General features: G+C 50.6%; 1 protein-coding gene across 3 annotated transcripts in view; it reads left to right on the top strand.

Annotated features, from left to right (window-relative positions):
- Window positions 1-15,450, top strand: part of Ascc2 (activating signal cointegrator 1 complex subunit 2) — a 50,476-nt gene extending 35,026 nt beyond the window's left edge. For all 3 annotated transcript variants that reach the window (XM_042667657.1, XM_042667656.1, XM_042667658.1), the window contains 6 exons: window positions 607-726; window positions 8,953-9,046; window positions 9,137-9,258; window positions 9,742-9,844; window positions 10,991-11,070; window positions 13,198-15,450. In XM_042667657.1, coding sequence (XP_042523591.1) covers window positions 607-726; window positions 8,953-9,046; window positions 9,137-9,258; window positions 9,742-9,844; window positions 10,991-11,070; window positions 13,198-13,369 — 691 coding nt within the window. In that variant the 3' untranslated portion in view covers window positions 13,370-15,450. The remainder of the gene's footprint in view (window positions 1-606; window positions 727-8,952; window positions 9,047-9,136; window positions 9,259-9,741; window positions 9,845-10,990; window positions 11,071-13,197) is intronic.
- The last annotated feature ends 9,111 nt before the right edge of the window (window positions 15,451-24,561 follow it).

Here is a 24,561-nt window from a genome sequence, read left to right as displayed (position 1 = left end):
GCATTTCTTCATGAACAAATGATGCTGTCTGAATGAATGAGTGAAGTTAACTATTCTTCCCAGCCTCTTTGTGCCAGTTTGACCAATGAGAGCACTGAGGCTCAAGGAGGGGTCGGGGCTGAGGGTGGGAGGCAGGATATAGTAGCAGAGCATGCGCTAACCAAAAAAAGTGTCTCATAGCTGTTGTGAGTGTGAAGTGTGGCATTCTGGGAGTAAGGGGGTAGCTGCCAACTCTCTCAGACCAGGGGTGTAGGTCCTGTCTTCAGGTCTGTCCCAGGTGTAGCTTCTGAAAGGGAGAAAAGAATCTGACAGGTAGGGGTTGGGAAGGTGGCTCAGTGGTAGAGTGCTTGCCTTGTGTGCATGAGGCCCTGGGTTCAATTCCTCAGCACTACATAAACAGAAAAAGCTGGAAGTGGTGCTATGGCTCAAGTGGTAGAGTGCTAGCCTTAAGCTGAAGAGCTGAGGGACAATGCCCAGGCCCAGTGTTCAGGGCCCACAGCTGATCCAAAAAAAAAGAATCTGAGAGGTAGAATGTGGTAGAGGTAAGGTGAAGTTAAGGACGCCAGAGGTAGGGTCCTGTTCATTGATTTTTGTGCCATGCCCCAGACAGGTGAAGCCAGACCCCACACCTCTGCTGGCATCTCGTCACAATGTCTTCCAGAATGATGAGTTTGATGTGTTCAGCAGAGATTCAGTGGACTTGAACCGGATTCATAAGGGCAGAAGGTGAGTACAGCCGCCCTGGAGTATACACGCTGAGAAATGGAGAGAATACCCAAGGGTCCTTCACGCCACTGGCCGTAGGACTTCAGCTAAGGGTCTCTTTGAAGCCTCAGTCTGTGGCTGGGGGCCAGAAGCAGGTGTTCTGCTCTAGATTCTAGCTCTGTGGGGAGGTTCTTAACAAACCTCATGTGGGTAGCCAGAAGCCAGAAGGCCAAGTTTGTCCACTCTTCCTTCCTAAATGGCTTTTGTTTGTTGTTTTTTTTTGTTTTGTGGTTGGTTATGGGGCTTGAACTCAGAGCTTGGGTACTATCCCTGAGCTCTTTTGTAGCACTCTACCACTTTGAGCCACAGCACCACTTCCAGTTCGCTGGTGGTTCGTTGAAGATAAAAGTCTCACAGACTTTCCTGCCCGGGCTGGCTTTGAACCGTGATCCTCAGCTCTCAGCCCCTTGAGTAGTAGGGTTGCAGGCATGAGGCACCAGTGCCCAGCCCTGTATGGCTTTGGCGGTGCTGACCTTCAGCTCTGCCAGTGTAGAGTTGGGCAGTGTGTCCCAGCATTTGCTCTGACCTTGCTGTCCCCAAACCAGGAAATTACTTGCAGTGAGTGAGCTTTGCCAAAGGTGAACGTATTTTATTTTTAAGACCTTTCTCTGTATTTTCAGTTTGTATCTTTCCTATTTTTTCAGCACAGCAAAGTCCATTCATGACGTATTCATTCATTTAACAAATATTTGCCGAGTACTTACACTCTGGATTCTAAGCCCTGGATTAATGAGGTCCTGGAGCTGTAGTGGGTAATGAAACAGACACATCTCTGCCCACGTGGTGTTTGCATAAATCAGCTCAGCAAACAAGCAACACCACTTTGCAGATATAACAAGTGGTACAAGGTAGAGGTGCACAGCAGCCTCATGGCGTTAGTAGGGGCTTCAGCCTGGGAAAGCTGCCTGAGAAAGTGCCATGGAACTGAGGGCTGAGGGAGGCCGCAGGGTCCGGTCTGTGAAGCAGGGGAAGAGAGGCTTCTCAAACAGTGGCCCAAGGCTATTGTGAGCCTGACCATGATTCTGTGAGCCAACATTTTGTATTGAGTTTTTGTTTGTACCAGTACTGGGCCTTAAACAGGGCCTCATGCTCTCATTTGGTTTTACCACTCAGGGCTGGCACTTTACCACATGAGCCATACTTCTTTTTTTTTTTTTTTTTTGGTTGTGGGGCCTGAACTCTGGGCCTGGGCACTGTCCCTCAGCTCTTCAGCTCAGGCTAGCACTCTGCCACTTGAGCCACAGCGCCACTTCCAGCTTTTTTTTCTGCTTATGGTGCTGAGGAATCGAACCCAGGGCCTCATGCATACAAGGCAAGCGCTGTACCACTGAGCCACCTTCCCAGTCCCATATGAGCCATACTTCTGCTTCCATCTTTTTGCTGGTTAGTTGGAGATAAGAGTCTTGTGGACTTTTTTTTTTTGCCTGGGCTGGCTTTGAACTGCAATCCTCAAATCTCAGCCTTCTGAGTAGCTAGGATTACAGGGTGAGCCATCAGTACTCGGCTGCATTTTATATGTTAAAAAGATTACCAAGTTCTGGAGTGGCGATGCAGGGCCGGGACTAAGAGTCCACAGTGATGGAAAGTGTATAATGCCAAGTCAAGAAAGGCAAAAGGGCCGGGCGCTGGTGGCTCACGCCTGTAATCCTAGCTACTCAGGAGGCTGAGATCTGAGGATCGCAGTTCAAAGCCAGCCTGGGCAGGAGAGACTGTGAGACTCCTATCTCCAATAAACCACCAGAAAACCGGAAGTGGCGCTGTAGCTCAAGTGGTAGAGCACTAGCCTTTAGCTGAAGAGCTGAGGGACAGCACCCAGGCCCAGAGTTCAAGCCCCATGACCGACAAAAAAAAAAAAAAAAAGAAAGGCAAAAGATGTTGGCAACTCCATGTGAGTCCCGCAAAGTTTAGAAGTGGTGCTGGGCCTGGCACGCAGAAAACTAAGAACCTTGGCACAAGTGCTTCCTGCTCTGTGCCCATCATAAAGGTAGTAATGGGGAGGCCCAGAGAGCGAAGACTTCTGATCTGGCCTTGATCTGGCAGGAGCCCATGGGTGGAAGTTGAAGCTGCCCTTTCATGTAGGCCCTGGGGCCGTCCAGTGCTGGAAGCTTGCTGGCCGAGGGCTCGGAGAGGCAGTCCTGAAGCCATCTGGCTGCTGGACAGGAAGCACTTGCAAACTGCTTAGTCACGCACATTGCAACATCCCCAGGTCCTAGCAGAGCTGTTAATCCCACATCAGTGGCTGCTGTGCCAGGCCTGCATGGCCTCTGCAGCCCCTGCTGTGAGAAAGGGCACACACAGGGTCCCCAAAGGTTTGATCCACTCTAATCTAGGGATTCTGATTGGTAGGTCCATACCTAGAGCCTCGCCATCTCTGGAGATGGCCTTCCCCCTTGATCTGTGGGTTCACCCAGTGTGCGTTGTATTATAAGGACCACCCCATCCCCTCCCCAGATTGTAGGTACCCATGAGCTTTTGCCAAGATGCTGCTCTCAACTTCAGGGTAGTCAGAAAGGCCTGGCATTGACAGCCAGGTGTCCCAAAGTCTGTGCCCGATCCACAGCGTTCTGGCTGCCAGGCTGAAATTGGATTACCATTGTTTACTGAACCCCTCTCTGCTGGGTGACCCGAAGGCAGGGATTGCAAAGAGGCAGAGCCTCCATTGATGTATTCATTATTTATTCACTCAGCAAATATTTATTGAACAATTTACAAGCACCAGAACCTGAGCTAGACTCCAGGGAACGAGGTGAGCCAGGCACCCAGGCCATGCCCTCAAAGGGCAGAGACCGTGGGAAAGGCAGACCATTAAAAAGGCAGTGGCAGAACAAGAAGCTGCCGGGACAGGTGCACCAGGAGGTCAGCAGGTCTGCCTATCCCCGTCGGGCAAGTGGAGGGGCTGGGGCCCTGCCCTTGGGCAGCACATAGGTGTTCACGTAACACAAGGCGGAGCACACTTAGGTGCTGTTGAGTGGGATAGATGGTCTTAGCAGCTATATAGGAAAGAGACGGTTCCCTTGCCTAACGAGGAGCTCAGCCTGTAATGCAGCAACATGGACCAGCACATATGTGTTTTGTCCTCTGAGACCTTCGTTTGGTTGTCAGGTGGTAGCTTGAGGCTGCAGCAGGATTTCTGGCTCGGGCTTCCAGAAACAATGCTGAGAAGAAAGCCAGACCAGGTATTCCTGTTTTTCTTTTAGAGCCTAGCAAACCTTGCCCGGAAGTTTCCAGGGTTGTTTTGAAGTCTCATCAGGACCTGGGACTCTTAACATGAAGTACAGAGGTAGAAAGACCTGAATACATGAATAATAGTGGTACATGATGACATACTCCTGTAATCCCAGCACTCAGGAGGCTAAGGCTGCCCTGGACTTTACATTATATATATAGCAAGATCCCATCTCAAAGGAAGGAGGGAAGGAAAGAGGGAGGGAGAGAGGAAGAGAAGGAAGCCAGCCAGCCAGCCAGCCTTGCTGCAGGTGTATCACAACCAGTCAAGGAAGCTGCATAATCCTCTAACTCCTTTGGACCGTTCCATGATACCTTGAAAAATAAAAAAGGGCTCCTTCTCATAGAAGGTTCTGGGGCTCAAGATGTCTGTGCACTCTGCCACATGGAGAGTCAAAGAGAGCACGTTAGCACATTAAAGTCTCTGACAAGTCCTGCAGTAAAAGACAACAGATTCACTTTGTTGAGCCCAGCAGGTGCCAAGTCTCCTTCCACACACCATTTTATTTCTTCTCACTTCAGCTCTGGGCAGTGAGGGCTGGGAGAAGGAACTGAGACTTGTAGCGAGAATCCGGGGCTTGCCTGTGCTCCCACAGCTCAGGAAGTTTGTTCAAAAGCAAACCTGAGTCAGAAGACCTGGGTCTGCTCTTAGAAGCTATATGACTGTGAAGGCTACTCTGAATCTCTGAGGCTTCTGACTCCAGCTGTAAAAAGGAGGGGTGTAGGGGCTGGGAAGGTGGCTCAGTGGTAGAGTGCTTGCCTTGCATGCCTGAGGCCCTGGGTTCGATTCCTCAGCACCACATAAGCAAAAAGAAAAAAGCCAGAAGTGGCGCTGTGGCTCAAGTGGTAGAGCGCTAGCCTTGAGCTGAAGAGCTGAGGGACAGCGCCCAGGCCCAGAGTTCAGGCTCCATGACCAGACCGCTCCCCCCCCCCAAAAAAAAGGAGGGGTGTCTTGTCTCTGCAAACTTCTAGGGGCCTTTTTGGGGTGGATCCTAAGGATCTTGAGGTAGAGGAAATGAGGGAGAGAGGTGTCCAGGCACCTTTGCCTTCCGGTTCAAAAGAAATCATGAAACAAAAACTGCACCTCCCTAGACAGGCTGTCCAATTCCGGGGTGCCACTGTTCCTGTGTGTGTCCTTTCCCAGGGCCTGGCCCAAGTGGGCAGAGGCGAACAGGCTTCTCTGTCTGGCCCTTCCAGGGAGCCATGTAAGCAGAGGTCACCTAGCCTGCAAGAACTGCCCTGCTGCCCAGAACCAAGAGCCGCAAGCAGGGTGGGACATTGACATCTTACTCCCTTGCCCAGCCCAGCTTCTGGCACCTGGCTACCCTCAGGAAACATGGCAGAGTGCATGGTTGTGTCCCTCCCAGGGTCCCCATCACCCACAAGCCTGGGCCCCTTTTATTTCCTGCCCCTCTTTCCCAGCTCGGTGAGGAAAGCCAGGGACAGGGCCATAGTGGCAGCCCCGGGCCCCTCCCTGGTGACTATGAACCATCCTTTTTTTTCTGGCTGTGGGGCCTGAACTCTGGGCCTGGGTGCTGTCCCTCAGCTCTTCAGCTCAAGGCCAGTGCTCTACCACTTGAGCCACAGCGCCACTTCTGGCTTTTTCTGCTTATGTGCTGCAGAGGAATCGAGCCCAGGGCTTCATGCTTGTAAGGCAAGCACTCTGCCACTGAGCCACCTTCCCAGCCCCTGGAAGTGATCCTTGAAGACCAAGTTTCTCTGTGGTTCACTTCTGTCCTTTCTGCCCACTCTGGGGCCTTGGAACTCTTCAGTCTTGCCTTTTTTTTTTTTTTTGGAAAATGCATGGAAAATTCCACAGGGGAAATTGCTCTATATCCAAGACCCCTCTGGAGCCTCATTGTCCCTACCTCCAGATTCCCTCCTGGGCCTCTGAGCCAATATACTGTCCTCCTATTCTGTCCAGGACTGGCATGCCTCCACTTGCTCCCACTCATGAGCTCATAAGGGCAGAGGCTTATCTACCTCCTCCTGAACCTCTCCCCACCTCAGTGTTACAACCTGGCCTGGCACATACACTGTAGGCCCTTAATAGTACACAGCACTAGCACACAGTGGAAGTTGCTGTCCTGCCCTGTCCTGCTCTCCCAGGAAGACAGCCTGACAGACACAGATGCCTGGCCCCCCTTGCACTAGTAGCCACTTGACAAGATTTTTATGGAAGCTGTACACAGTTTTGTGTCGCTTCTTCTTCTTCTTCTTTTTTTCTTTCCCTCTTCTCTATCTTTGATACATTCCAGCGACCCGATTTCACAGCTAAGCTGGATTTTCTTGTCTGGCATCTCATATTGATTTTCCCCTGCGGGGCTAGAAACTACATTCCATAGCCCTGTATCTACAGCTAACAAGCCAAGCTTTTCTACAGGTTAGCAAAGCCACGATCAGGAGACCCAAGACCTGCCAGCACCGTGCTGCCACACAGTTCAGTGTGGCCCAAACCTGTCCCTTCCCACAGCCCTGTATTCTGGTTTCCTCATTTGTGACCCAAAAGGATCTCCAGACATTTCTCTCAGTGAACTCTCAAGGGAAGCTGGAACCATAGAGCAGATAAGAGGCGCTGTGGTGGAAGGGAGGGGGTGAGAAGAGGCCAGGGCCCCCCTGGCTCTACTCCCCAAGGTCTTCAGGGTTCCCTGGGTTCATAAGAAAGCTATATATGGCCTTATTTTTTTATTTTATTTATTTGTATTTTTGGTCCTGGGGCTTGAACTCAGGGCCTGAGCACTGCCCCTGAACTCTTTTGCTCTACCACTTTGAGCCACAGCACCTCTTCCAGTTAATTAGAGATAAGAGTATCATGAACTTTCCTGTCCAGGCTGCCTTTGAACTTTGATCATCAGATTTCAGCCTCCTGAGTAGCTAGAATTACAAGCATGAGCCACTGGCATCCAATTTCTTTTTCTTTTTTTTTAATTGTGAAAATACCGTACAAAGGGGTTATAATTACATGGGCAAAATAATGAGTACATTTCTTATCAAGCATTGTTGCCTCCTCCTTTGTTTCCCCTTCCCATCCCTCCCCATCTCCCCCCCACACTCCCCCCTTCTTTTTCTTTTTTAAAGATCCAAACATGCTTCCAGGCACCAGTGGCTCATACTTATAATCCTAGCTACTCAGGAGACTGAGATCTGAAGATTGCAGTTCAAAGCCAGCATTGGGCAGGAAAGTCTATGCGACTCTTATCTGAGCTGTGGCTCAGAATGCTCAGGCTTACTTCATGCCCCAGGACTAGTACCAAAACAAAACAACAACAACAACAACAACAACAAAAAACAAATATGCAAGACCCTCGGTTCTATCACCAGTACTACAAGTACAAAAAAGAAAGGAAGGGGGGGCTGGGAAGGTGGCTCAGTGGTAGAGTGCTTGCCTTGCATGCATGAGGCCCTGGGTTCGATTCCTCAGCACCACATAAGCAAAAAGAAAAAAGCCAGAAGTGGCACTATGGCTCAAGTGGTAAAATGCTAGCCTTGAGCTGAAGAGCTTAGGGACAGCGCCTAGACTCAGAGTTCAGGCCCATGACTGCACCCCAAAAATAAAAAAGGAAGGGACAGGTGACAGTGGCTCACACCTGTCATCCCAGCTACTCAGGAGGCTGAGATCTGAGGATGGTGGTTCAAAGCCAGCCTGGGCAGGAAAGTCCATGAGACTCTTATCTCCAATAAACCACTCAGAAAACTGGAAGTGGCGCTGTGGCTCAAGTGGTAGAGTGCTAGCCTTGAGCTGAAGAGCTGAGGGACAATGCCCAGGCCCAGAGTTCAAGACCCATGACAAAGAAAGAAAGAAAGAGGGGGGGGGGGGAGGGAGGAAGGAAGGAGAGAGAGAAGAGGGGGACAGAGAGAAATGGGGGGGGGATTCCAATAAGCCAAGGCCCTTCCTAGGATCAGTCTTGTTATTTGATGTGGGATTTGCTGTCCTTGTCCTCATTCACATACATAGATACTAGGAGAGAGAATCAAGCAGCTTTGCTTGCAGTATCATTCTGAATGCACTTTTCAGTAGCTTGCTTTTTCTTTTTTCTTTTTTTTTTCTTTTTCTTTTTGCCTGCCCTGGGGCTTGAACCTCAGGGCCTGGGCACTGACTCTGAGCTTCTTTTGCTCAAGGCTAGCACTCTACCACTTGAGCCACAGCACCACTTCCACTTTTTTCTGTGTATGTGGTACTGAGGAATTGAATCCAGGGCTTCATGCATGCTAGACAAGCGCTCTACCACGAAGCCATATTCCCAGCCCTCGCTTGCTTTTTCTACAGGAATAGATCTTAGAATTCTTTCTCCAACCAGCATAAATAGATTGGTGTCGGTCTTGAGAATGACATGGAGCAACCTATAATACAAAGGAGACACAGTTCATACAACCATTCACTCATGAACATTAGTTGCCTGCCATTTTTCACTAGTTCCAACAATACTGAAAAATCCTGAGCAACAGTGTTTCTCTAGGGTAGACACCTTGAAAGGTATTCCTGAGTCATATAACAATGGTTCCTAGGATGCCCTGCAGAGGGGCTGGGCATTGTCTGCTTCTGTCAGAGTCCCACCTCCCCACCCTCAGGAGGTCTTTTGTTTTATGTGGGAGACCTGGGGCTTTAACTTAGGGGCTGAGTACTATCCCTGTTTTTTGTGGGGGTTTTTTGGCTGTTTTTTTTTTTTTTTTCTCAAGACTAGTGCTTTTCCACTTGAGCCACAACTTCACTTGTGGCTTTTTGAAAAGTCTCATGGACTTTTCTGCCCAGGCTGGCTTGGAATCAGGATCCTCAGATCTCAGCCTCCTCAGTAGCTAGGCTGATAGGTGTGAGCACTGGCACCCAGCCTCAGCAGCTCTTTTGTCATCTGCCCCAGCATAGGCCATCCCAAGGGGTAAGATAGGGGAGCCCTGCATGCTCTCTGCACCATAAAAGCCTTTGCAGCCTGATATCTTCCCTTCCTCTGTCTCTGCCATTTGCAGGAAGGAGGAGAACACAAGGAGCCTGGTGAATGACAAGCGGGAGGTGGTGGCCCAGCGGCAGCGCTACGAGCAGTACAGCGTGGTAGTGGAGGAGGTAGGCTGCCCTGGGCCTCTGCTGGGCTCTGCTGGCCTCGGGCCTCTGCTGGACCCTGGGCCCCTCCCTCCCATGCTTGCATTGTTGCAGGTCCCACTGCAGCCAGGAGAGTACCGCGGCGACGACTATGAGGATGAGTATGATGACACCTATGATGGCAACCAGATTGGTGCCAATGATGCAGACTCAGATGACGAGCTCATCAGCCGCAGGTGAGGAGGGGCCGTCGTGTGTGGCGGCTCTCAAGCCCGGGGACTCTGGATCCTTCTGTGGCCAGATGTGGGGACCACACAGCTGGCCAGGGCAGAGCCAGGGCCAGCACCCAGGTTCCGAATCCCAGCGCCCCCCGCCCCGCCCCCTGTGCCCAGGTGGACAGCATTTACTGGGTCTTGTGAAGTCGTTTTTTACATTTTTTTCTTAAGTACAGAACACTTTTCCCTGTGAAATTTTTCAGAGGTTCCCTTCCACAGATCAAAGCAGAGCTGCCCTAATGAAAGGCAGTACTAGAGAGCCCCAGGGCCCCAGCTCAGCAATCCCTACCCCCAATGAATAGACCCCAGAGCCCTCAGAGGCTGCAAAGCTGCCGTGCCAAGTCCTTGGGGTGCCCCAGGCTCCCGACCTGCCCTCCTCCTCAGCTTGTGTCCCCAGGCTCCTGTGCAAGTATATAACCTTCCTTTGATCTCTCCAACCTGCAGACCCTTCACCATCCCTCAGATACTGAGAACCAAAGTGCCCGGAGAAGGGCAGGAGAAAGAGGATGATGCGGAAGAGGAGGAAGCTGAAGACGATGCTCCCAAGGTACCTTCTTAACAGGTGGCAGGCAGGGCAGGCTGGCAGACAAAAAGGAGGGTATAGTGCTAAAGGGTGATTTGGGAGTTATGTGCCCTTCACCCCTTGCCTTTGGCTCTAGCATTACTGCCTCAGATGGTTTGGGGTGGGGGGGAGGATGCCCTGTGAGCCAGCTTTTAAGACTTGGCTCCACTGGCCAATGGAGACCTAGAGAACAGAATAAGGTTAGGCCTTTGAGCGGCCAGGCTCATTAGGCCAGAAACGAGCAGATCCAGAGAGAAGGGCACCTGTTGGCCTCTGTACAGCCCCGCAGTCATCTGGATCAGTGCATCTAAAGATTCCATTTTTCAGTACTCAACTATTTTTTCTTCAGCTGAAATCTCAACTAGAACTGCCACATGTAAAAGAGATGACATGGCTTGTGTAGTGGTACAGCCCTTCTAGTAAAACAGATGACAGCCATACTGTTCATGTTGAATAGAGTGGCAACCAGTGATCCTAGAGCCCCCAGGGTTCCCCTCCCCTCCCCACCGTACCCCACGCCCCTGCCCTCTCAGGGGACAAAGTCAGTGGTTCTGGGCCATCACCACGGGCGCTGAGTTAGAGCGGCCTGGCACAGATTGGCCTGATGATGGAACACGCCTGGCCTGGCCGAGAGCCCCCTCAGCGATGGCAGTGACCTCGGACGTCCCCTCTTTGCAGCCCTGGTGTTCAGAGTTATTTTTTTTCTGACCTCTATCAGTCTTCACACATTCCTGATCCTATTCACTTTGGTTTTGTTTTCTTAAAACCCACTAGCCATCAAAGCCTGCTATTGTACTTAGGTCACAGCTGTCCCCAGCACAAGTCCACCTCACACTTGGCAGAGAATGCTGTCCCTGAGAGTGGGCGCCCTGGGCCCTGCTGGGGCACCGCAGCAGGGCTCACCCGCCCCATCCAGGGGTCCCGTTGGCTTTCACAGCCCTGAAGATTCACTCTCAGCCAGCTTGGCCAACTTGCCTTACCCCCGCTTATTGTCATCCTCCAGCTATGGCCCCCAGCCATCCCACCAGCCATCCCAGGAAGCCCCAGTCCCCTCCTCCCTGATGGAACCCTGCTGTGCTGTCACACACACATCTCTGGCCCAGAGAATCAGATTCCCCTCTCCCTCCACAGCCTGACCACTTCGTGCAGGACCCTGCGGTGCTGAGGGAGAAGGCAGAAGCCAGGCGCATGACCTTCCTCGCCAGGAAGGGGTGAGCTTCCCAGGGGCTGATTCCAGTGGTGGGGGATCTGTCTGGGAAAGGCCCACAGGGCTTTCTGTGTATTCATTTAGCTCTCTCAACCTTAGCCACTATGATCATTGTCCTTATTTTATAGATAAGGAAACTCAGGCCAAGAGAGAGGAAGTAATCTCCCAAAGGCCACATAGTTAGTATGAGGTAGATCAAAGAATAAGCCTAAGCCAGGCTCAGTGGAATGAACCTAAAGTCCCACCCATTTGGGAGGCTGAAGCAGAAGGATTGTTTGAGGTCAGGAGTTCAAGAACAGCCTTGAAAGCCGAGTGCCAGCGGCTCACACCTATAATCCTAGCCATTCTGGAGGCTGAGATCTGAGGATCTCTGTTCACAACTAGCCTGGGCAGGAATGTCTGGGAGACTCTTACCTCCAATTAACCACTAGAAAACTGGAAGTGGTGCTGTGCTGTGGCTCAATTGGTAGAGTGCTAGCCTAGCCTTGAGCCAAAGAGCTAAGGGACAGTGCCCAGGCCTAGAGTTCAAGCCCCATGACAAGCAAAAAAAAAAAAAAGAACAGCCTTGACAATATAGTGAGACCCCCAAATTTCAAGATAAAAAGAGTGGTTCACATTTGTAATTTCAGCACTCCAGAGACTGAGCACTCAGGATCATGAGTTCAAAGCCAAACTGGGCTATATAATAAATTCCAATCCAGCCTTGGCTCTACACAGTGTCTCAAAAAAAAAAAGGAAATAAAGCCAGGTGTGATGGTACATGCCTATAATTCTAGTTACTTAGGCGATATAGTGAGGGGGAATCACAAAATATCTATCTGAAAAACAAGCTGAGCTGGGAACCAATGGCTGACACCTGTAATCTTAGCTACTCAGGAGGCTGAGATCTGAGGATCATGGATTAAAGCCAGCCAGGGCAAGAAAGTCCATGAGACTCTTAACTCCAATTAACTACCAAAAAGTCAGAAATGGCTCAAGTGGTAGAGCACTAGCCTTGAGTAAAAAAAATCTCAGGGACAGTGCCCAGGCCCCAGAGTTCAAGCCCCAGGACTAGCATTTTTTTTTTTTTTTTTTGGGGGGGGGTCCGGTCATGGAGCCTGAACTCTGGGCCTGGGCGCTGTCCCTCAGCTCTTCAGCTCAAGGCTAGCTCTCTACCACTTCCGGCTTTTTTCTTTTTGCTTATGTGGTGCTGAGGAATCGAACCCAGGGCCTCATGCATGCAAGGCAAGCACTCTATACCACTGAGCCACCATCCTAGCCCCAGGACTAGCCTTTAAAAAAGAAAAAATGCTGAAGCAAAAGGACTGAGGACATAGCTCAAGTGGTAGCATGCCTGCCTGACAAACATGAGCTGAGTTCACACCCCCGCACCGAAGGAAAAAAAAAAGTTGATTCCAGATGGTTCCACTTTGGGTTCCACACTCATAACCATTACTTGACGGATTCAGCAGGTCTGTCGCTCAGCATGGGAGCCCACTGTGTCCAGGCCCAGCTGGCATCAGCAGAGGATAAACTATAGCAGAGCCCAGGCAATCAGACACATCCTTTATGGCTGAGAGAGGCATGGAGGGAGAAAGGGATGCTTGAGCTAGGCCCTGGAGAGTAGGAAGAATGCAGGGGCATCTCCCCTGGGGACAGGATGGCCAGAAAGCACCAGCCTAGTCAGAGAAGGCCTTGGGCTAGCAATCGGAGACGCCCCTTTGCCAGTGAGAAAGTGGTCCAGTGGGGCTCCAGCGCCACCTTGGTACTTTCTTCTGAAGGCAGAAAGTCGTTGGGGCAGGGAGCAAAGCCACCAGGAATTTGACATTCTGGGCAAATCCAGATCCCTGTGGCTAAGCTAGATAATGATCCTAAGTCACATACGTGAGTGCATCTGGTCACTGGAAGCCACCAAACTCAGCCCTAGGAATGGCAGCAGGCAGCCCTGGGCACGGAGGGGAGGTGACCCACCCTGGGTCCTCCAGCCTTCCAGCTGTCTTCCCACAGCTGAAGGACAGGTCCATCTGGAAGTGAGGCTCAAACACAGGAGGCTGGGGGCTGACCCAGTCTGGTTAACCACAGAGGTTACATGGTGACCAGCAGAAGCTCTTCTGACCAGCAGCTTCTCCTGGGGTGGGTGTTGCTCCCTCAGGTACCGGCATGACAGCTCAGCAGCAGTGGCTGGTGGTCCCCGAGGCCACGGGCAGAGTCGGGAGACCACACAGGAACGCAGGAAGAAGGAAGCCAACAAGGCAACCAGAGCCAACCATAACCGGAGAACCATGGCTGACCGCAAGAGAAACAAGGGCATGATCCCTTCCTGAGGCGCCTTCTCCAGGCTCAACTCCACCCTCAACCTCAGCCGTGCAGCCCCTAGAAGGCCACCTCAGCGTCCACCAGCCAGCCATGAGCGCCTTCTTACAGACACACAGTGCCTTATCCATCCACGGACGAGCCAGGCTGCCCAGCCATGCTGGCAGGAGACCGACAGGGACAGAGCCACGAGGCGGCACGCCAGAGCAGCACCGCGCCACTCCCCTTCCTTCCTGGACAGCAGGGAGCTGCGAATAAAGTCGCTTAACCCTTTTCCAGCAATGGCCCCTGGCCCCTGTGGCCCTCTTTGTGTCATTCTTCGGTGACGGTGCCAGCTAGAGGACAGAGGGCACGATGGTCCCCAGGCTTGTGCCAGCTTGCTGTCTGCAATGTTTCCTCATGTCACCCTGCCTTGCTGCGGGACTCGGTTGGTGCAAGGCGGTGGAAGGAGGTGTGGGTGTGAGCTCTGCGCGCCTTTCTCTCCGCTCCTCCCATCCTCGTGGCTTCTGCCCCGGAAGTTGCTACTCCTTTCAGCCCTGTCTTAGAGATGAGTGAGGCACAGAGGGCTGAAGGTGCTACCAGGCCCAGCCAGGAAGGAGCAGAGCCAGGCTTGGATTCTCAGTCTACCCTCTGGCTTTCCCAAGTTCTAGAACCCTATCACCTCCATCAGGCAGCTGGCCCAAGGACACTTGGCCAGTGGCAGAGCCGGGACCAGAACTCAATGCCTCACGGTCATACATGATCATGATGGGGTGACTTCCCCAAATGGAGAGGCGGGAAGCCCTCACATGCAGCGAGGATGCCGTGGCCGCGCCCTGTGAGAGTGGGCAGGACTCGCACTGGTCCCAAAGCCCCCTGGCAGCCCCGGCCAGCAGTTTCAGAACTGGGAGGGTCTGGGCCTAGGCCCGGCTGGACCCTGCCAAGTCACCCTGGATGTAAGCACCATTATTTGCACATGGTTAGGATGAGCACATGAGGCAGATGAACTTGATGGATTGGTTCTGTTAGGCCAACTGCACAAGTGAAAAATCAATAGCCCTCCCTCTGTGGCTCACAGTTGTCAGTGTGTTGGAGATGCAGAGCAGGTAGTTGCGGGGAGGGGGGGAGGGGGAGTCCTCCCTGTAAGCTGCCAAGTGAGCAGAGACCAGGCCTAATTGCCTGGTAGACGCTCTAACCACTCACCCAGCTGAGTGACAGGGACCCATTCTGTCTCCCCCCACCCCACCCCTCGCAAAGCTCCCCAAACCCAGCTCATGTCCTGGAGCCCCAGCACCCACACACCTTCACTTGGCGATCTACCTAGAATAGCATCAGGGTTCCCATGAGCCTCCTGGACTAAAAGGACAGGACCTGACCACGTTTCAAAATGTGGTCATGGCCAGGTCAAGGTTCATCTCCCTTGAGGAGCTGCTGCTCTTCCCTTTCCCCTCTGGGTGGCGTCTTCCAGAAGGCTTTGGAAATAGTGCGGGGCAAGTGGGGTAGTGCTGTCAGATGTGCCCTTTCCCTCCCAGCCTCGGTCCTCCTGCCTGCAGTGTAAGCGCCTTTGAGCAGATGAGATCCACAGGGAAGACCCTTCGTTGAGGCTAAACAGCTCAAGACAGTTCCAAGTGTGCATTTAGCCACAGACACCCCCGCCCCCCCCACACACTGCTGCTTCCAGGCAGGGATTCACTAAGTGCCTTCCCTGGGCCCTGGCAGAGATCACCAGTGTCAGCACCAATGTCTCTGGGGAAAACCTCGTGCCTCGGAGAGGGTTTAGGACCAACCGTCCTTGTTCTAGTCTATGAGAGGTAGCGGTGGAGGTTCAGGAGTTGGGACAGCGCTTCTGTGCCCTTGTGAGTGGTGCAGAGCTGATCTTTTTAAACATTATCAATAAAGGGACCCAGAAGCCCAGCACAAGTTAGTGGCAAAACGTGGGTGTGACCTTCCCAAGCTGCCTCCTTCCTGAAAGAGCTGGAGGGAGGTCCCAGGCGTCACTGTCACACCACGCATGGGGAGCAGTGTTAAAGAAGCCACAGCAAACATCGTTGAAAATGACATCAAGAATGACATAGTAGCAACATGGGAAATAAATGGCCAAGAATTTGTGTGAGTTTTGTTGTTGGTTGTTATTTGTTTTGTTTTTTGTATCAGAACTCAGGGCTTGGGAGCTGTCTCAGCTTTTTTTGCTCAAGACTAGCACTGGACCACTTGAGCCAAAGCTCTAGTTCCAGTTCACTTGGTAGTTAATTGGAGATAAGAATCTCACAGGTTTTGCTGCCAGGGTTAGCTTCCAACCATGATCCTCAGATCTCAGCCTCCTGAATAGCTAGGATTGTAGTCATGAGCCACTGGCACCAACTAAGAATTTAATTTTTTAAGATTGAATTTAGGGCTGGGAATGGGACTTAGTGGTAGAGTGCTTGCCTACATGCATGAAGCCCGGGGTTTGATTCTTCTGTAAGTACCACATACACAGAAAATCCAGAAGTGGCACTGTGGCTCAAGTGGTAGGGTGTAAAAGAAGCTCAAGGACAGTGCCCAGGCCCTGAGGCCAAGCCCCAGGACTGGCAAAAAAAAAAAATGAATGAATTTAATCCATGTTGGTGTGTTGCACTGCGGCTCTTTTCTTTTCGTGCACAAACCAAGCATAGAAGAGCGTGCTTTAGTGAGAGTGGCATGGTAGATAGGACCTCGGTGACTCAGGTAAGAATACAAGCTCTCTAGGGGCTGGGAAGGTGGCTCAGTGGTAGAGCGCTTGCCTTGCATGCATGAGGCCCTGGGTTGGAATCCTCAGCACCACATAAAGCAAAAAGAAAAAAGCCGGAAGTGGTGTGGCTCAAGTGATAGAGTGCTAGCCTTGAGCTGAAGAGCTGAGGGACAGCGCCCAGGCCCAGAGTTCAAGCCCCACGACTGAAGAAAAAAAAAAATACAAGCTCTCACTGACTTTCTGCTGAGATCTTTGTCTAGTCACATGCACCTCCCTCCCCGCCCCCCCAGTGGGGCTGGGAGGTTATGTGACCAAGGTCACACAACTAGCGAGTGACACCCAGGGGAGACTCAGCCCCATGATTGCCTCCAAAAGCCCATTCTGTCATTTCCCGTTACTCTTCTTACAATGGAAGAAGAAAACACAAGTGAAACCAAGTATCAGTGGTTCGTATCTGTAATCTCAGCTACTCAGGAGGCTAAGATCTGAAGATCCTGATTGAAAGCCAGCCTGGCCAGAAAAATCAGAGACACTTATCTCCAGTTAGCCAATGCAACGGGGCATTAGAGGTGTGGCTCAAATGGTTGAGTGTCAGCTGTGAGCCTCTTGCTGTGAACTTGAGGAACATATAAACATTAAGTGAGATGTGAGAAAAATGATTTAAGAGTAACTGCTCAGGCTGGGAATGTGGCTTACCTAGCAGCATGAAGCCCTAGGTTCGATTCCTCAGTACCACATAAACTAGAAGCTGGAAGTGGCATTGTGGCTCCAGTGGTAGAATACTAGCCTTGAGCACAGAGAGGCTCAGGGACAGAGCCCAGGCCCTGCATTCAAGCCCCAGGACTGGCACAAAAAGTAGCTGCTCAGTCCTAATAAGTAAGTGTATCCCCACACAATGGCGCATGCCTGTAATCCCAGTTATGTGGGGATTATAGTCTGAGGCCAGCAGAAATACAAAACCTTACATAAAAAATAAGGCAAAAAAGGATACAGGACATGGTTCAGCTGGTAGAGCACCAGCCTAGCAAGTGCAAGGCCTTGAGTTCAAACCACAGTACCACCAAAAAAAAAGAAAAGAAAAGAAAGAAAGTAAGCAAAGGGAACAAGAAGGCCAAGAGCAGAAAGTCCAGAAGCGAAGAGCAGCTTCAGTGTCCAGGAGCAGTGAAAGGTCACCAGGTAGAGGCAATGGGGTCACACAGCCCTGCCTGGTTTTGCCAGCAAGTGTCGGGAGGGAGGCAGCAGCCAGGAGGAAGGGCAGGGCAGAGCAGAGCAGTCAGTCCTTTTTAAGGAAGAGGTGGCACAGAGCTGTTTATGGGATGCTTAGGAAGAGCTGGCGCTATAGGGAGGGATGAAGGATGGGGGTGGGCAGGTTAAGGTCCGGACCCAGGCTGGCCCTATTCTCTGATTTCATCTAAAGTTCCATGCAGGGCGGGACTGTGGCTGCCAGAAGCTGCTACTGCAACTGCAACCCCAACCAAGGTTAAAATATTCTGCTTAAAGGTTACCTTCTGAGAGCTGGGTGCTAGTGACTCACACCTGTAACCCCAGCTACTCAGGAAGCTGAGATCTGAAGACTGAAGTTCAAGGGACAGCCCAGGAGAAAATGTCCAAGATACTCTAATCTTCAATTAAGCTCCAAAAAAGCAGAAGAGGAGGTGTGGCTCAAGTGGTAGAGCACCAAACTTGATCAAAAAAAGCCAATCTAGCCTATAATCCTAGCTACTCAGAAGGCTAAGATCTGAGGATCACAGTTCAAAGTCAGCTCAGGCAGGAAAGTCTGTGAGACTCCAATTAACCACCAGAAAACCAGAAGTGGTGCAGTGGCTCAAGTGTAGAGCACTAGCCTTGAGCTGAATTGCTCAGGGACAGTGCTCAGGCCCAGAGTTCAAGCCCCATGATGGACAAAAAAAAGAAGAAAAACAAAACATGGACAGAGAAACTGAGAAAAAGAGGCTAGCAATATGACTTAGTAGTAGAATGCATGCCTAGAATATATGAAGCCTAGGTTCAATTCCTCAGTACTGCATGAACAGAAAAAGCTGGAAGTGGTGCTGTGGCTCAAGTGGTAGAGTGCTAGCCTTGTGCAAAAGAAGCTCAGAGATAGTCCCCAGGCCCTGAGTTCAAACCCTGGAACTGGAGGGAAAAAGAAACAGAAACATTAAGTCCAGCCTTTTGCTCTATCTAAACCACACCTCAACCTGCTGTTTTCAGATACCCCATCCTCCCCAAGGACAATGCTCTGGGAGCTTTGTCCTGCTTAAGAATTCTTTTGTCAGGCTGAGAAGGTGGCTCAGTGGTTAAAGCGCTTGCCTTGCATGCCTGAGGCCCTGGGTTCGATTCCTCAGCACCACATAAGCAAAAAGAAAAAAGCCGGAAGTGGCGCTGTGGCTCAAGTGGTAGAGCGCTAGCCTTGAGCTGAAGAGCTGAGGGACAGTGCCCAGGCCCAGAGTTCAGGCCCCATGACCGGACCCAAAAAAAAAAAAAGAATTCTTTTGTCAGGGACCATTAGCTGACACCTGTAGACCTAGCTACTCAGGAGGCTGAGATCTGAGGATTGTGGTTTGAAGCCAGCCTAGACAGGAAAGTGCATGAGACTTATCCCCAATAAACCACCAAAAAGCCAGAAGTGGATCTATGGCTCAAATGGTAGAGCACTAGACTTAAATACAAAAACTCAATGACAGCATCCAGCCCCTGAATTCAAGCCTCAGGACTGGCACACAAAATTAATAATAATAATAATAATTCTCTGGGACTCTACAGCTCTCTCCCAGCTACCAAGGTTTCCTTCAGCTTTCCTTGTTGTGTCTAAATGACAATGATGGCTACTAAATTCTAGTTTTCCAAATAGGCCATAATGACATAGACTCTACTCCCAGCTGCAGGCTGCCCCGTTCCCCAGCACTGTGGCATGTCCCTTAAGTGTTCTGCCCCAAGGAGGTAATTAGGGCTTTCTCCTCCTGCAAGTGGTTTGCACAGAAGAGCCAGACAGAAAATGAGCCCCCAGCAGGCAGAACACCAATTATTCCTATAAATTTAGGAATGTTCTTTTCGATGTTAACATGCAGGCTCTCTCCTGCTCTTTCTCCTCTCTCATGCTGTAATCTACTTGCTCAGCATTCCTACACAGATTCCCAGGCCTCCTCCAAACACTTGTGTGTGTAGTGTGTGTGTACATGTGCAGGTGTGCGCGGGCACATGTACATGCATGCACGTATGCACCAGTCAACAGTCTTGGAGCTTGAACTCAGGGCCTGGGTGCTATCCCTGGGCTTTTTTTGTTGTTGTTGTTGTTCAAGGCTAGCTCTCTACCACCTGAGCCACAGCTCTACTTTTGATTTTTTGCTGGTTAATTGGAAATAAGAAAAAAAAAGTCTCAGACTTTCCTGCCCAGGCTGACTACAAACGTTGATCCTCAGATCTCAGCCTCCTGAGTAGCTAGGATTAAAGGCATGAGCTGTGAGCATCTGGCTTGCTCCATTTTACTGCTAATTTGTTCACTTGTTCATAAAGTTGGCTTGGGTAAAAATCAGGAGGCTGGAGAGATGGTCCTAGGTTTCTAACAGTCACCTAACCTCTCTGAGCCTCTGCTGCTTTTTGTGAGAACTGAGAATGCCCATTCTCTGTTGGTCTGTCGTCTGTCCCACAAACATAGGTTAATTGTGAGGTTCAGACAAGGTCATAATGAGAAGATGAGATACTCTCAAAGCACTGAATCCTGTTTCAAATGACAGAGATAAAACCTAGCAGAGCGGGGCGCCAGTGGCTCATGCCTCTAATCCTAGTTAGTTAGGAAGCTGAGAGCTGAGGAGTGCAGTTCAAAGCCAGCCTGGGCAGGAAAATCCAGAAGACTCTTATGTCCAATAAACCACCAGAAAACCGAAAGTGGCACTATGGCTCAAGTGGTAGAGTGCTCGCCTTGAGCTGAGGAGCTCAGGGACAGCGCCCAGGCCCAGTTCAAGTCCCATGACCGACAAAAAACAAAAACAAGCAAACAAACAAAAACCTAGCCAGACACCAGTGGCTCATGCCTGTAGTCTTAGCTACTCAGGAGGCTGACATCTGAGGATGAAAATTCAAAGCCCGACTGGGCAGGAAAGTCTGTTAGACTCTTATCTCTCATTAAACACCAGAAAACTTACAAATAGTGCTATGGCTTAAAGTGGTAGAACTCTAGCCCTAAGTTAAAAAGCTCAGGGAAGCCGGGAGCCGGTGGCTCACGCCTATAATCCTAGCTACTCAGGAGGCTGAGATCTGAGGATCGAGGTTCAAAGCCAGCCCAGGCAGGAAAGTTCGTGAGACTCTTTTTTGTTTTTTGGGTTCGGTCGTGGGGCCTGAACTCTGGGCCTGGGCGCTGTCCCTCAGCTCTTCAGCTCAAGGCTAGTGCTCTACCACTTGAGCCACAGCGCCACTTCCGGCTTTTTGCTTATGTGGTGCTGAGGAATTGAACCCAGGGCCTCATGCATGCAAGGCAAGCGCTCTACCACTGAGCCACCTTCCCAGCCCCTCGTGAGACTCTTATCTCCAATAAACCCCCCCCCCCCCCTTGCTAGAAAACCGGAAGTGGCGCTGTGGCTCAAGCGGTAGATTGCTCGCCTTGAGCTGAAGAGCACAGGGACAGCGCCCAGGCCCAGAGTTCAAGCCCCATGACCAACAACAACAACAAAAAAAAAGCTTAGGGACTGTGCCCTAGCCCTGAGTTCAAGTCCCACAACAGATTTAAAAAAAAAAAAAAAGATGAAACCTACAACCTTGTTTACCTTATCTTGTGTGTGTGTGTGTGTGTATGCTTTGAACTTAGAACCTTACACTCCTTTTTTTTTTTTTTTGTCAGTCATGGGGCCTGAACTCTGGGCCTGGGCGCTGTCCCTCAGCTCTTCAGCTCAAGGCTAGCGCTCTACCACTTGAGCTACAATGCCATTTCCAGTTTTTTCTGCTTATGTGGTGCTGAGGAATCAAACCCAGGGACTCATGCATGCAAGGCAGGCACTCTACCACTGAGCCAACTTCCCAGCCCCCATGATACTTTTTTTTTTGTCAGTTGTGGGCCTTGAACTCAAGGCCTGGGCACTATCTTTGAACTCTTTTGCTTAAGGCTAATGCTCTACCACTTGGAGCCACAGCGCCACTTCCAGTTTTCTGGTGGTTCATTAGCAATGAGAGTCTCACGAACTTTCCTGCTTAGCCTGGCTTTGAACCACAATCCTCAAGATCTCAGCCTCCTGAGTAGCTAGGATTACAGGCATGAGCCACCAGCACCTGGTTCATAGCTAGGACACTAAGGCATCCATTGGTGGTTCTCTGATTCATGCCCAGGCACGAGATGACAGACCAAAGAGAAACATGCAGCAAGGTTTCTATCTGGCAGATTTGTCACGTCAGGTTAGAAGCAACCTGGGTCCACCCAGGGGAGGGAAATTGAACTTGACATTGTAGGCAGTGGGAAGCCATTAAAGGTATTTGGGCAGAAGCATCCTCCGTTCTCTGGCAGCCTTCCAAGGGTACAGTGGCAAGGAAGGGCCCACAGTAGTGAGAGGTTCTGGGCGGGGAGTTTGGAAAGGAGGATGGGGCAGAGCAGCAGAAGGGCCGCATGCCCACTATTGATTGAGCAGCAATCAGCCAACACTTGCTCTCCACTCTGTCATTACCTTGTCCTTGGGGCTGGCTGGTGTGTGCCCTTGGCATTCCGTCTGTATATAAATTCAAGATATTAGACCAAGGCTCCAATAAAAAGAAATGACGTGTGTGTGTGTGTGTGTGTGTGTGTGTGTGTGTGTGTGTGTGTGTGTGTGTGTACTGTCCCTTAGCCTTTTTTCTACTCAAGAATCATACCCTAACACTTGAGCCACAGCTCTACTTCCAGCTTTTTGCTGGTTAATTGGCAACAAAAAGTCTCATGGACTTTTCTGTCTAGGCTGGCTTCAAATCTCAATTCTTAGATCTCAGCTGGGAAGGAGGCTCAGTGGTAGAGCGCTTGCCTTGCATGCATGAGGTCCTGGGTTCGATTCCTCAGCACCACATAAGCAGAAAAATCTGGAAGTGGCACTGTGGCTCAAGTGGTAGAGCGCTAGCCTTGAGCTGAAGAGCTGAGAGACAGCGCCCAGGCTCAGAGTTCAGGCCCCACAACCAACAAAATGAAGGAGTTGTAGATCTCAGCCTCTTGAGTAGCTAGGATTACAATCGAACTACCAGTGCCCAGTGGAGAAACTGGTTTCAAGTGGTCTGAAACTGTGGATATGAGCTTTGCTTTTGTATTTGGCTTTTCACTTGCTGTGTTACCTCGGTCAAGGCTCTTAACCTCTCTCTGAGCCTCATTATTTTTTTCCATCCAAGACTTGAACTTGATCTTGGTACCTGACACTCTTGCTCATTGGCTACTACTCTGCCACTAAGCCACGCCTACAACCCCAAGCCTCATGTTTAATCAACAGTAAAGCTGAGGGCGGCATCCACCTTGGAATGAGGATCTAATGACCAAGTGCGTTGACAGCCCTGCCTGGGCAGTGCCCAGAGAGGAAGTATTTTGAGGCTGCTCCCTGAATCTGGTCTTGCGCATGGAATTTGTATTCTCGCCTACTTTCCACATCACTGAGACATTTAAAATGCCATCCCTTCTCAGAAGAACAGTTTCATTTGGAGAACAGCGCGTGCCCCTGCTTTACAAAAGGGCGGACTGTGTTCCAGGGACAGATTCTATCCCTTTTTAATAACTTACATCGCTTCCCCCTATATTACAAGAGCAGTAACGTCTTCTAACTGCTTCCCACAGATAAGCATGGAGAAAATTGTCAAGAATCCCACTGTGCACAAATAATCATTGTTAGGATTCGAGTTGTTCTCCTTACAACATTTTTATTTTTTTGTGCCGGTTCTGAGGCTTGAACTCAGGGCCAACACACTGTCCCTGAGCTTTTGTGCTCAAGGCTGAAGCTCTAACACTTGAGCCACCACTCCACTTCCAATTCCTGCCCGAGCTGGCTTTTAGCTGTGATCCTCAGATCTCAGCCTCCTAAGAAGCTAGGATAACAGGCCAGCTGATTTCCTCCCTCTGACTTCTCTCTCTGCTTCTAATTCTTCCTGTTCTGTGATGTAGTTATTGACCTCAAGGAGTCAGTTTACCCTGCCTCCCCTCCCCCACACCAGCACCAGGCCAGAGCAGCTTCCTAGCCCCCAGGTCACAGGGCCTGAACAGCCTGCATCTTTCCTGGCAGGTCCGAGGTGTGCTGAGTATACTAGGCTAAGGTGTCTTGGAGCTGCCAAGCCAACCCAAAGCTGATAAGGTTCAAGTCTTGACAGGCAGCTCTGGAGTGGTAGTTTCTAGGATAACCCCTGGCTGGCTTCTTTAAGCAGGTAGCTGGCGGGGGATCAGAAACATCAAGCATCAGAGCTACCACTGTGCAATATCACAGGATTATTGTATAGATGAGGAAAGTGGCTCAGAGAGGGTAAGCAAGTAGCTTGTGTCACACAGCCCCATAGAGGCAGGGTTTGAAACTTCAGGCCTGTCTGATCTAATTCAATGGGACTAGTCAATGGGATCTCTGACAAGTGAAGTGCAAAGCCATTAGGTCAATGCTTGGCCCAAGTGTCAGTCATTAAATGGAAACCCTCCAGAAACTTCTTTTTTGTTTTTTGGTTGGTTGTGGGGCCTGGGTGCTGTCCCTGAGCCTCTTTGTGCTCAGAGTTAGCACTCTATCACTTAAGCCACAGCACCACTTCCAGTTTTTGAGTGGTTAATTAGAGATAAGTGTCTCTTGGGGACTTTTATGCCCAGGCCAGCTTCCAACTGTGATCCTCAGATCTCAGCCTCCTGAGTAGCTAAGATGACAGATGTGAGCCACCAGCGCCCAGCAAGACTTCCCTTTTTAAGAAAAATTTCATTTTTAAAGCCGGGCACCGGTGGCTCATTCCTGTAATCCTAGTTACACAGGAGGCTGAGATCTGAGCATCACGGTTCAAAGCCAGCCCAGGCAGGAAAGTTTGTGAGACTCTTATCTCCAATAAGCTGATAGAAAAATAGAAGTGGTGCTGTGGCTCAAGCGGTAGAGTGCTCGCCTTGAGCTGAAGAGCACAAGGACAGTGCCCACGCTCAGAGTTCAAGCCCCATGACTGACAAAAAAAATTTCACTTTTAAGAAGAAAGGGAATATGGCAAATTTTATTAACATAATAAAAATAAATGGTGCCAGGTACTGGTGGCTCATGCCTGTCATCCTAGCTAAATCAGGAGGTCGAGATCTGAGGATCATGGTTCAAAGCTAGCCACATAGCAGGAAACTCTATGAGACTTTTTTTTTTTTTTTTAATTTTTTTTTGGGTCTGGTCGTGGGGCCTGAACTCTGGGCCTGGGCGCTGTCCCTCAGCTCTTCAGCTCAAGGCTAGCGCTCTACCACTTGAGCCACAGCGCCACTTCCGGCTTTTTTCTTTTTGCTTATGTGGTGCTGAGGAATCGAACCCAGGGCCTCAGGCATGCAAGGCAAGCGCTTTACCACTGATCCAACTTCCCAGCCCTCTA

The sequence above is a fragment of the Dipodomys spectabilis genome, unplaced genomic scaffold (genome assembly GCF_019054845.1).
Source record: "Dipodomys spectabilis isolate Male_0828 unplaced genomic scaffold, ASM1905484v1 ptg000416l, whole genome shotgun sequence".
Taxonomy (NCBI): Eukaryota; Metazoa; Chordata; class Mammalia; order Rodentia; family Heteromyidae; genus Dipodomys; species Dipodomys spectabilis.
This window is presented reverse-complemented; position numbering and strand designations above follow the sequence as displayed.